The sequence below is a fragment of the Diprion similis genome, chromosome 3 (assembly GCF_021155765.1).
Source record: "Diprion similis isolate iyDipSimi1 chromosome 3, iyDipSimi1.1, whole genome shotgun sequence".
NCBI lineage: Eukaryota > Metazoa > Arthropoda > Insecta > Hymenoptera > Diprionidae > Diprion > Diprion similis.
In genome coordinates, this window is record NC_060107.1 from 3,319,568 (window position 1) to 3,332,846 (window position 13,279).

Sequence of the window (13,279 nt, forward strand, 5' to 3'; positions counted from 1 at the left end):
TCTGTTTCTGAATCGAAATATCTGTACAGATTTTATCTTAGGATATAACGTTTTAACTGATTGTGCAGCACAATTAGTTTAGATTAGATTATATTTATATCAGTAAAATTTTATGCAAACGTGGAATATATATTTGGAGGATAGTCAATTACGTGTTAATTGATTACGAATAACTGTCAATGATGAAAAGCATAATATATATTTAAAATAAAAATAACAATTACAATAAGTAGTATGTTTGCAAATACCATATAAAACTGTACATAGAAAAAAAATGGTATAATATATATTATATTTTACACGATTCATACGTTATTGTATATACTATACATATTACAGTCTATGGTAAAATAAACACCGAAGAATCAGTCTAATTGTTTGTGTTTGTCGCGAATTCATGATTCATATGTAATCTGTAATTTTTAACGAACTTTTGGTATGTATGCATCCATTACATATATTCATGGCTAATAACTGTAAAAAAAAGGAATTTCCCAGTTCATCTGTGGGAACATTTTCTTCAGTGAATTGTATTCACAAATGTTAAACACTGATAATAATACAAATCTTAATAACGATTATTGTTCTCTCAGAGACCATGTCTATTTAGTGACTTATTTTGCTAATTTTAAGCATTAATATAAACATTGGTACTGTTCATTTATAGGCAACATGCATAGTCTAGGAATTTAGTACGTAATTATTATAAACGCTGTGACAAGTGATTAAGTAGTAACAGTAGCTTGTTCATTGAGTATTCTAGCTATGCTGACCATAACTTTTTCTTCAGCCTCTTCTAGCGCAGTGATGGCTTTCAAATTACGAATCTTAGGATTAGCTCCATGTCTAACTAACAATTCGACAAGTTTTGCATTGCCTGTCCTGGAAGCTAAATGAAGCGGAGTATCTCCAAAATTATCCTTAACATTAACATCGCATTCTCCGCTATTTAAAAGTATTTTGGTTACAGCAAGTTGACCATTTAAACATGCCAAATGCATCGGGGTCTGCCCTCCGGACTTCGTTTTGAAGCCAAGCTTTGCACCTGCATCTAATAGTAATTGAACAAACTCTGCACGACCAGTTGCGCTGGCAACGTGCAAAGCAGTCTGGCCATCACCACCGCGACTATTTATTCCTAAGGCAGGCTTTCGCTGATGTTCCTCGGGAACTTCTTCTATCAAACTACACTGTTCGCAATTACAAAGTGGGTGGCACATTACAGGTGCTGCAGTTTGTACAAGCTTCTGATCAGGTCCCTCTAAGCCGAGATAGTAGTACGCCAGTCTAAGATCACCTACCGAAATTGCAGACAAGAGTCTTTCAATTCTGCGAAGCCTCTCTGTGGAGTAAGGTGGCTCGAACTGCTTCTCAGTTTTGACCATCTGGGTCATTGTCGGTGAAGATTGGATTGGCACCAGGCGAGGCATCGGAAAGAACTCTCTGTGCGCCGCAGTTTCCAATAACTTGGAGATGCCCGTACTGTGTGCTAGTGCCAATGGAGTTTGGCCTCTTCTATTAACAGCTCTGGGTTGCGCTCCGTGTTCCAGAAGGATTTCCACTATTCCGGTGTAGCCCCATTTTGATGAGTAATGCAGTGGCGTGTCTCCATTACTGTTCGATGAATTTGGGTCTATCGGCCACTTAGTGTGCTCCGAAAAGTATAACAAAGCCTTGACACAGGCTTCGTGACCATTGTCAGCTGCTAAATGAAGGACAGTGTTCCCGTGGGCATCTGTGATTCTCGGGTCGGCATCAGCATGGAGTAATAACAGCAAAGTATTCTGGTGTCCTCTGGCTGCTGAACAGTGCAAAGCAGTAGTGCCATCCGCATCGACCTCATCAACATTACTTCCGTGACTTATAAGTAAGTCCACCATGTTTGCCTGACCATACAAAGCGGCGATATGCAGGGCCGTTAGTCCTCTATCATCCCTGGAATTAACGGTAGGTAAACTGAACCGTGCGTCCCTGGCCAAACTTTTTTCGCACGATTCACAGCAGCATAAAGGATGGCATAGCTTGACATTTGGTGGTCTAATTTTAGCCATAGTTTTCTTACACAGTATCGTTTCAACTTCCAACGTATTGCCGTGTTTTACTTGGTCAAAAAAATGACTGATTGATATTTCATCCACTTTGTTTGCTTCCAGCTCGTCTTCACCAGATACATATTCATATGTACCATCTGCTTCAGGGTGAACAGATCCTGTCAGCACCCCAGATCTGATATGCTCAACGGCTGCCTCAAGAGAAGTAACCAAAAAACCAGCTTCGTCAGTTTCATATTCTGAGGTCGATGAAAACCTAAACTGTTTTATAAAAGTTAGCTGAGCTATCCAATTAGGCAGACCCGCTCTTATCACCAAGAATATAAGAACTGGAAGCAAATCATCTGATGAAACTGAACTCTCACCTTGCGATGCAAAGTGAACGGCGCGTTTAAGGCAGCCTATTTTTCCCAAAACTGTTGCAAAACCATCGAGCCTGGCCAGCTCCAATTTACCCCTAACTGCGCCACCGTAAAGATCAGATCTGACGCCCAGGTCCCGTAGTTGCAATTCGTGCAGGTTTTTAATCGTTTTATTAAGACACGCGTCATCGAAAGCGGTACAAGCCGACACGGATTTTGGTAAAAGGTTCTTCAAGCCGTAGAGAACATACGTTTCCACCGCAACTTTTATAGCGTTAAGAAAATGCCTACTGGCAGTTGTTTTTTCCCTTAGTCTCGAGTCCCTAAGAACGATGCCAAGACTTTTGGCATACAAACCAGCAACAAGATCACGCTGAGTTTGCAACGGTTTGTCTTCCAGATGCTCCTCGTCAGTTTGTTGAAATTCTTTCACCACGTTATCAAGCTCTTCGAGTACCTGCTTGTTCAATATCTCTGTCCAGAGAAAATCTACGCACTCTCTGAGATTGGTCAGGGTGGGCAGCGATTCGTACGAAGCGACAGAACCTCGCTCCAGAATTCGCTCAACGCACCATATTCGATACTTCTGTGAATCTTCGGTATAGAAGGTTTCCTCGAATAATATATGCGCTGTGCATGGCTTTGCGATATCGTAATCTGCAGTCAGGACCCTGTTGCATAGCCTCACTTCCTTTCCAGTTAATGTTCGGAAGTGAGTAGCGGGCAGCTCCTCGCTGGGTACCAAAATGTGACCGAGGAAGTCGTCGGCCAGGAGAGAGCCTCGGGAAAAGCTGCCTGAACGGGGAACGCATATCACCCAACCCTCGTTTACCGCCTTTTCAAAAACGCTCCCGTAATCACGCTGCAATTGTTGAAAAAATATATTCACGTTCAGATCCTCGTCGTAGCTTGATTCCATATCTTTCATATGATCCCATGCATTTGTTGTCGGTGATAATGAGTTGTCTGGATTTTCAAAGAAATATAAATTACTATTGTACAATGAATACGGGAAGAATTTCTTGATACGACATTTATTCGATTTACGTCGAGGTTTATATCGACGCCAAAGGCCTAGAGGCACGGGAATGCCAAAAAAGTGCGAAAATAAGGTTACTACACAACGGCACATTAATGAAATTTATTTTATTCTTATTCGGATGCGTACACTTTTCGACAAAAGTATTGACTCTGCTTCACGCATTTCTTTCATGGCGTTTTATCTCTTTCGATTATAAATAATTGTTATTGTAACTTTTCTGCCTTCGACGCTGTCAACGAATACTTATCGACGACTTTTTGCCTTGTGTATTTTATTTGTTATTTTTTTAGTATTGTTCACCAGTTGATAATTAAGGCTCCTGACCTTAACCCATACTTGTTGCAGATCGAGTCCAATAGATGGCAAGAAAGCAAAATATATACCTATAATCAATTGCATATCAAAATACATCGCTTTTCACATTTTCTTTTTTGTTTCTTCTTTTTTTGAACCTTCATTTTTACAATTATTTAATGGAATGGGTTATCAAAAAAACGTAGACATCATAAGGTTAATATTATATCGTAGTGTCATGTTTATTTGTAATATACTCTGCTAGTTATGTCGATATACGCTCAACAGGATTGCTTTAGACTTCTACGAATTTGTAAGTTGGGAATATTAAATTAAATTACATTATAGGACTCTGTTGAGTGATCTAAGTTGCTGGATTCTCTCATTCGACATTTATCCTCTGTAATACAAAAAAAAATATAATTTTACCAGCCAATCGCGAGCGGTAAGATAACGCGAGTATATAATATTATATTTTTTTCATATGGTTATGAAAAGGTTTGGTTGAAAGGAGGCTCAACATTTCTTTTATTACATTTTTCTAATACTATCAGATAGGTAGCTGTTATTGTGACATATTCTGATCTAATTTGGATAATTATAAATTCACCGCGCTGCTTTTGCGTGCATAATTATCAATCTAAAACAGGAAATAGTGATATATAGCATGTTTAGTATAGTCTGCACATTTTCCTGCACAAATTTTTGGAAAATTTTACGACCTTAATGGTAGCTTAAAATCTTCCGTTAATTATTTGCATTTTCTATCATTGGATAATAATTACTATTATCTCAATGTTGTAATTGACCGAATCAATTTTGCCGGCCATTTTGGCGTTCACAGTTTCGTCCCTCGATAACTCTCGAAAGTCGAAAACTTTACTTCCGTCATCTGGCTTCTCGCTACGCCGATATTCCGATTCATTCCGATTCTGTAATAAGGTGTCATCCAGTTGTGTCACGTATAGTGAATAGTGCGGTATTCATTGTTGGCAATAGTATCGCTGTTTACGGGCCTTCAAAATGGGAGAGGAATTCAATGGAGGTGAGAATATCGAGGCTAAATCAAATAAATAATTCGATACCATACTAACCTCCTTGGTGGTGGTCTCCTGGCGGTTTCTGCAACCTATAATAAGATTCAGTAATGGCGGCAGCGTCTATTATACCGAGTAAACACACGGGTTCTATTTCGCGACGTATACTAACATTCCAACCTTCCAAGCATTTGCACCCTACGGAATTCAGAATTTAAATGGAATCCGGTAAGCCTTCGAGCCGACTTTCGCTGTCGGGATAAATTCGGCCTCGTTGCAAACTGTGCTTCATGTTTGGCCTTATATACCCCAATCATTGTGGGCAGGGTTCCAAAATCAGTTGATAACAAACCAGAAATATTCACTAGTCCTCAGCTGGCGGTAATATTTTATTAACATTGTTATTCTCAATTAATCAATTCGGTTATAATCGCTTGCACGAAAATTAATCTCTATATTTTTTTTTTTTTTATGGCAATCTGAATTTGAAGCACTCATTCTGCAAAAATATTTTATCGCTTGGGTAGCAATGTTTCAATTTCAATTCCAAGGAAGAATGTGATAGTTGATAATTATTTCATCATTTTGTTCCTCTCATTTTTCTACAATAAGTTCAAAACAATGTGTCCTCTTCCTTTAGTAAATAATCCCTGGATTAGACTACGTTCAGAAATTAATAAGGCAACAACATTTGTAGTGAAAGTAGATAGAGCTAAAATTGGTTTAGAAATTACTAAGGCAACAATATTTGTGGTAAAATAAGATAAAACCTTCAATAAATCTATTATCGTAACATGTGTATAGAGAGTAAAGATAATAAACCATTGATATTATTTTATTCATCAGAAGAATCATTTGCAGATCGTGAGCGTCAGGAACGAGGACCAGATAGAGAAAAGGAGAGGGAGAGAGACAGAGATAGGAGACACAGATCTAGGAGTCGGGACCGTAGGAAGCGGTCACGGTCTCGTTCAAAAGATCGGCGTGATAGAAAACGGAGCAGCTCACCTAAAAAGGGCCGCAGTTCTCGCAGGAGAAAACCTTCTCTTTATTGGGATGTTCCGCCACCAGGTTTTGAACACATCACACCATTACAGGTAATGCCGGAATATGAAATTCATCATCCAGTTTTTTTAAAATTGGAACGTAGCTTTCATTAACTTTAAATTTAGAGGTTCAATTAATTCCTAATCTTATTCGACCTTGTGTTTTATAGTACAAAGCGATGCAAGCTGCGGGACAAATTCCAGCGAACATTGTTGCTGACACGCCTCAGGCAGCGGTACCTGTTGTGGGCAGCACAATAACACGTCAGGCTAGGAGACTCTATGTCGGAAACATTCCATTCGGAGTTACAGAAGAGGAAATGATGGAGTTTTTCAACCAGCAAATGCACCTTTCCGGCCTTGCACAGGCGGCTGGCAATCCTGTACTTGCCTGCCAGATCAATCTTGACAAAAATTTTGCTTTCCTTGAGGTATTTGCTCTGCATTTACTGGCTTTGACTGATTTGTTTCTGTTGAATCATTATCTCATTTGACGTATATTTCTTGCAGTTCCGGTCTATCGATGAAACGACACAGGCAATGGCTTTCGACGGCATTAATTTCAAAGGACAAAGTTTGAAAATAAGGAGGCCACACGATTACCAGCCGATGCCTGGCATGACAGATAATCCTAGCATGAACGTGCCAGGTACGATTCCTGGTATGTGCTTCTGGTCAGATGTAACGGGGTGTCAAAAATTGAGCACAACTTGTTTGGTCACATGGAGAACTTCTTTCTTTTTGCAGATTCACCACACAAGATTTTCATTGGCGGTTTACCCAACTACTTGAACGAGGAACAGGTATGTCAACCAGATGTTCTTGGTACAAACTCAATATTTACTTGTTTGGGTTCATTATCATTTATTATCTGTGCATATTACGTGGGATGCTTATATTTTTTTTTATTTTTATCAATTTTTGTTGAGAACGTTGGTTACTGCTTTCTGCAAACAAATTTCTTTTTCTTGTTCGCTTCAGAAAACTCCAGTGTTGTAAGTTAGTCGCTTTAAACATAGCTCTTTCTTCAACTTTTAAGATTCAATGTAAAACTGAGGAACTAGCGTACCGAATGCAAAGAAATTTTCAAAATGCAATTCCTCGTATCATGATAAGACGGTAATCGCAAAATCCAGATACAAAACATCCCCGTAATATTATTTGAAATACTTTTTAGTGAACACGGGTGGGGGTTTGAGGATCGGTATCGTTTCAACAACTTGATGTATATTACGATATCGTTCCTCACCACTACAAGTGAGAAGAAATCATTAAACTGTAAACTAGGTATTTAGCGATCTGGCAGAGACTCTGCGATCAACACCGCGTGAGATTCCTGAGAGGTATGTATTGTTCCAATTTCAGCGTCGTTTAGGGTCGTTTAGCTAGCGTAGAACTGTAGGACTTCATTTTTCATTTTGCCTCTTCTAAGAGATTTGAAATGAAGTTGCGTGTATGTATTTTTGTTCATCCAGGAAACTCATTCACCTTCGCATCTTATCAATTGTCCGTGAATTTCAAAATCAGATTAGATGGTACTTGAAAGGTGTGTGCAAAAATTGTTAATGCACAAAAGATTTTTTGATTCATCCAAAATATCGAGTATTAAGCATGTCATACAATTAGGGCAAAGAGGCTAGTGGCGTTACAGCTTTTAGGTGGCACGCTGTCGCAGTGACGTTTTTCTTTTACAGCCTTTCTAGGTACATTCATTCGTTCGTACGGTGGATCCAGCCGATTGTAATTTTTATCCTAAGGATTTAGACATTTTTTTTTCTATCGACGGAAATGGTCAAACTGAAGCTGGCAGGGCGGGAAGGGGGGTCATTTCAGCCATCTCAACATGTCTGGATGTTCAATTGTAACAAACTAAATGAATAATTGCTTTCAATTCTTATTTGCAAGACAGACAACTATACGCATGTGACAAAAAGTAATCGCTATGAAATGTTCATTGAACAAGATGAATCAGAAGGGAGAAATGGTACAATATTGGTCATACAAATTGCTTTCCTTTCTGAATCGTATACTTTTTGTTTTTTTGCTCATAAGCTAAAGTTGAAAGCAATTAAATTCCAGTATTTTGTTACAATTTCTTGTCCGGCTGTTGAATATTTTTTTTTTAGGTCTGCGGGAGAAATGAGTGGACAGTCCATAGAGAATTGGGTATTTTTTTGGGTGGGTTTACAGGTATTTTTTTAGGTGCATCTGGTTATGACTACAGATTTTCATCCAGTGTCATATATTTCAGGAATACTTTTTTCCCTTCCTATTGCAGCTGTTTTCTTTACAGGCACATTCTACGTATTTCAGGCATTCAACTTTTACAGGCCAATAAATTGTATATTAAACGAAACTAATGTTTCTTTTTATGATAAAGTGAGAATTTAAAAACTCAAAAAAGTGTCTTCTTAAATTTACGATGAAAAGCATAACAGTGATCTTACAACTGTAACATAACAAAAGCAAAAGTACAAGAAATCAACAAAAATGAAAATCGTTTGGTAAACATAAAGAAAATGTGGACTGATACCAGTGCTCTTTCTCCCCATTTCTTAGCTTAGGGTCGTGCCGATCAAAAGCATTCGCTTACCACTACCACTACTTCTACCACTACCACTACCACTTCTACTACTACTACTGAACATGACAAAATACTACACTTCCCGGAGTGCGGGTAGTCTGGTTTCTTGAGGCAAGTATTCATATCAGTTTGCTTGTTTTCACATTTTGGAAAGAGACTTTTGCAGCCACTTGGACGGTGACCATTAAATGGCTTCTGAATTTGGTGCGTATCTTAGATTTTTAAGAGTTTCGCGATGACAGCACGTGATCCATAGTTGTCAAACCTGAATTTTTGGCCTCTATACACAAATGTGTATGGAATTTAACTTTGTGCATCTTTCGATGTTGCTTTTATTTTTTGGTATTATTAGAGTTAATTTATTTACTGATATAAATTTAACGTGCTATTATCAATGAAAACAAAACCAAACGTTTCCAGTGTCTCTGACAAAATGTCAACACTGTAAGTAATCAAAAGGTATGTTGGTGCGTATTAGTGCAGTATACAACCCTCGATTCTGTATTTTTATGGGTATATGTATATTAATGCATATATCACAAACCTTCGCCTTAACGCACTTGGTATTGCATTTGGTACAAACTTTATATTCTAGAGTTTGTATCTCATGCACTGAAATGCGTTACTTTCTCATACACAAATTTTATTCATCTTATTTAATGACGTTTAAAATTAGATAGACAAGCACATTGGCGTGTTAATTATTCAACGTTCTACGCATAAATTTTCTAAATGATTATTTTGAAATGCGAATTTTGTTGAAACAAAACATTGAAATAGTTCATTTATTTCTCTCAGTGGAAACGAAAATTTCTGTTTAATTTAACTACTACAAGCGCTTGCGTGTGATAAATAGATTATAATGATACGCGATTTCGTTTAAATTGTTTCACAATTAGTATGGATTTCCTCCTTTTTCTTACTTGAAGAACAAATTTTTCCATCACAATTTATTTGTATCTATTTTAATAGTATATAATACATCATTCGTACATATAAGTATATTGTGATATTTGTGACGGCAATGGAAGTAAACAGAACATTTGCTGGGGCTAGTTGGGGGTTGGGTGAACTTAAAAAATTTTACAAGAAAGGAACAGGTGAACAGCATAGATTATAGATCAGTTCTTCAATTCTTCTTATAAATGAACAATATACGCAAAAAAAGTAGATTGCTATTGTATCAGATTCTTGCCATTTGACGTACAAAGTATTTGAATATTCATAATCATGATAGAGCCGATTTTGTTTCTTTTTTTTGCGTTGAACTCAACTCGTTGATATCTGCTGAGAGTATTCCAGGCTTTGACAAAAGAAGTGAGCAAAATCGTTATGGTCCAATATAGAGATTCCAATCGTAAATTTAATCAGGATACCTTGGAATTAATATTTGAAATGATTGAAAATGAAATAACAGGTGAAGGAACTACTGATGAGTTTTGGACAACTCCGGGCATTCAACTTGGTGAAGGATTCAGCTACAGGGTTATCGAAAGGATACGCCTTTTGCGAGTACGTTGATGTCACGATGACCGATCAAGCTATAGCTGGACTCAATGGGATGCAGCTTGGGGATAAAAAACTTATTGTACAACGGGCCAGCGTCGGAGCTAAGAATCCAATGATTGGCGCTCAGGCTCCAGTTCAAATTCAAGTTCCTGGTCTCTCGATGGTTGGCACTAGCGGTCCAGCTACTGAGGTACAGGGGATATTTGTTTTGCGGAAAAGTTCTCATTCCTATGGTCATCAGATCAAATTGAACTTTTACTTAAACCCCTTCAATAAAATTTTTTTAGGTGTTATGCTTACTCAATATGGTCACACCTGAGGAATTGATGGAAGAAGAGGAGTACGAAGATATTCTTGAAGACATCAAGGAGGAGTGCAACAAATATGGAGTCGTTCGCTCAGTCGAAATTCCTAGGCCCATCGAAGGCGTTGATGTTCCTGGATGTGGAAAGGTGTGGCATTTTATCAATATTTATGCAATTATTCAAAGGATAATGAATAAGTCTCCAAATTTCTTAGACATATTGTCTGTAAAACTATTCGTAAGTCTAATCAATGATTAACTTCGTTTCAGGTTTTTGTTGAGTTCAACAGCGTGATAGACTGTCAAAAGGCACAGCAAACATTGACTGGACGAAAGTTCAACAACAGAGTCGTTGTAACGTCCTATTTTGACCCTGACAAGTACCATCGCAGAGAATTTTAAATATACGAGTTCCATTCCTCGTAACAGTCAATAAATAATCAGAAATTGAACACAATTGTCATTGTAGCAAAAATTTTGTCTACTTGTATGTTATCCGTTAATGGTATGCTTTTAACTATGATCAAGTGCTACTAAATCAGTGTATTGATGTTATTTTTAAAGTATTCTTAGTTTCCCACGTTTCAAAAGATCAGAAGAAGTTGTGTCTCGTCTAAATTTAACATTTTTATTTCTATGCTAGACCATCTATTCGCCGTTTCCGCCGTTTTTGCTCTCTCTCTTCTTGTCGGTCATAGACAAAAGGAACATTACTACCGTAAAAATGGCTACAGTTAACAGGGTCATCACATTGTGAGATAACATGAGATTAGGCGTTGCCTTACATATTTCCCTCCTTTTTCTTAGTTTTTTATAATTATTAAAGGCAAAGTTGGTGTTTACGTGACAATGGTCTATTGACGATTTTCAAAACGTATCCAGTGTATTTGACATGAGAGTAATAATTATGTACTAATTATCACGAGCTTTGAGAGCACTTCACTTAATATTGAAACAAATACAAGCAGAACTCTTGATAACAATATTCCGTCTTCTTATGAGTCACAAAATGGTTTTTTCTTTCTTCAATCTAATACGGCACATGGAACGGTATTGGCTTCCTTGTGATCCGTACGGAAACCAGCGGTTACCTTTCCGGATGAATATAAGGTTATCTTTATTTTCACAATAATTTCTCATAAGTGCAATCAACTCTCACTTGAGACTTGAATATTTGATTCGACAAGTCCACAAATAATGACTGATTGAACATTGTTTATGATGAATAAATAATACCTTTTGTGTCCCCGAAAAGTAGAGGCAAAATCTTCCGCAAAATATGTTATTTATTTAATATATACACAATTTATGGTGAATTTGAATAACATGCCATGCATTATTATTTGCTAACTGATGGTACAATGTATTATCTAGATTTTGTCACTACTGCCTAAAGTATAGGCTAACGTCCAATCAGTATAAATAAAATTGAAAGAAAAAATAAGAATAAAATTGAAACAAAGAATCCTAATTTGTCGCTCTTTATTGGTAAAGACATACATGTAAATATAAATATAATAGAGAAAGGGTATAAATAAAATTTGTATCATCATGAGTGGGAATAACAAGTTTTTTGTTTTATTGTATGATGTTTAATCAGAACGCCTCAGAGACGTAATAGAGAATTTTTTAGATTCGATTCAAAAGCGTTTTTTTTTTGTTAACCTATTTAAGAGTAACATTATATTGACGTAATATTAAATGTATTAAGACGATGTAATAAATGGGTGATTATTCGAGTGTCTTGGTAGAAATTAAATTTCTTGTTGCAATGCAGGTTGGTAAGAACTGTCCGTATCCACGCTGTCCACTACCAGCTTTTTTAGCAGACCGTAAAAGCCAGCACCGATAATCAGCATTCCAATACCAGTAATCAAAACTATTGACCAAGCTGGAATTGCGGTGCCTCCTAAAATATGTTCGAAATTTACTTTGCAATTTTTTCTAAATTTCGTATCATAACTTGACATGATTGTTTTGTGTTTTAATTTACTTACTATAGTAACGTCTGGTTATTGTTTTACGTCCTCTGAGAATTTTACGCCTTGCTTCAACTTCTTCCATGAACATTCCCATGATCACTGCATTACATGAAGAGATTAAATGTATAGATAAATCAATGAATTACGGTTTATTGATATTGAGGGAAATACATAGTTGGCATTATTCTGAGGTATATTTATGATTTTATTTCGTGAGGACGAAGTTGGAAGGCGAGAAATTGTACAATTTATATTTTATTACGACTGTATTCACAAAACGTGAATAATCCATTCCCAACGAAATGTCAAACAGCATTGGATCATTGTTGTTGAAGTTTCACTAGGAGTTGCAAAAGTATTGACTGATTACTCGTTTGCGGTTCACCTAAAAGCGATACATTATCTTGCCATCCTTTACATTAAATAGCAACTTTGCAGGGTTAAAAAAAATTGTCGTAACGTGAATCAGAACAAAATTGTTCAGCGTATAAGTATCTCGTGGGTAATTCTAAGTAATATAGAGTATGTGATCTTGCTTGTATATGAATTATATAAATTATCACGGTGACAAACTTACATAGTCCAATGGCGAAGTAGTACAGAATACTTTTGGTACGCATTTTTTCTGATTTTTCTTTTCACTTTCACTATTAAACTCTACCAATCGCACACAATCCAGCGTTTAAGGCTGCTTCCCACCGAATGTAGCACGCCTCTTTTTACCAAAGATAGCCTCATGAATCAACAGATAAGAGATACCGGTAATCAAGCACCTTATCTGCTGACACATCGAGATAAGTTATTCTAAAGTAGTGCGTATGTAAGAGGTGTTGTGATTCTGCATAGATTCCAAAACTATGCGTCTGTGTTTAGACGATTGCGCTGCGTGAGAACCACTGGAAAAGATGTCATACATATATATTCTGATCTTTAAATTTTCCACTTATTGTATTAACAAACGACGTACTTTGTTATGATTCGCATGAGTGACTTTTTATGTCCCAAACAGTTTGATCAAAAGTAGCAGTCAAAAAAGAAGGAAATTTCTTCACATTTCCTCAACTTAAT

The 13,279-nt window shown here is 37.0% G+C and overlaps 3 protein-coding genes across 6 annotated transcripts; 1 reads left to right on the plus strand and 2 right to left on the minus strand.

Annotated features, from left to right (window-relative positions):
* Positions 1 to 405: 405 nt before the first annotated feature.
* Positions 406 to 3,711, minus strand: LOC124404962 (ankyrin repeat domain-containing protein 27-like). The gene has a single exon (XM_046879524.1). It carries the CDS (start codon positions 3,543 to 3,545, stop codon positions 726 to 728), a length of 2,820 nt encoding a protein of 939 aa, XP_046735480.1. The 5' UTR covers positions 3,546 to 3,711; the 3' UTR covers positions 406 to 725.
* A 938-nt stretch (positions 3,712 to 4,649) lies between these two features.
* LOC124404967 (splicing factor U2AF 50 kDa subunit) lies at positions 4,650 to 11,871 on the plus strand. 4 transcript variants are annotated; one of them, XM_046879531.1, is made up of 8 exons: positions 4,650 to 4,794; positions 5,633 to 5,883; positions 6,003 to 6,263; positions 6,343 to 6,493; positions 6,580 to 6,635; positions 9,834 to 10,115; positions 10,213 to 10,377; positions 10,500 to 11,871. In XM_046879531.1, exons 1-8 carry the CDS (start codon positions 4,773 to 4,775, stop codon positions 10,629 to 10,631), a joined length of 1,320 nt encoding a protein of 439 aa, XP_046735487.1. In that variant the 5' UTR covers positions 4,650 to 4,772; the 3' UTR covers positions 10,632 to 11,871. The 4 variants fall into 4 exon arrangements, with proteins under 4 accessions (XP_046735487.1, XP_046735491.1, XP_046735492.1 ...); XM_046879535.1 differs by having other exon boundaries at positions 6,343 to 6,481; XM_046879536.1 differs by having other exon boundaries at positions 5,648 to 5,883.
* A 110-nt stretch (positions 11,872 to 11,981) lies between these two features.
* LOC124404974 lies at positions 11,982 to 12,920 on the minus strand. Its single transcript, XM_046879546.1, has 3 exons — positions 12,789 to 12,920; positions 12,227 to 12,310; positions 11,982 to 12,138 (listed from the first exon to the last, which is right to left on the minus strand). The coding sequence occupies exons 1-3, from the start codon at positions 12,829 to 12,831 to the stop codon at positions 11,984 to 11,986; spliced, it is 282 nt and encodes a 93-aa protein (XP_046735502.1). The 5' UTR covers positions 12,832 to 12,920; the 3' UTR covers positions 11,982 to 11,983.
* Between the last annotated feature and the right edge of the window lie 359 nt (positions 12,921 to 13,279).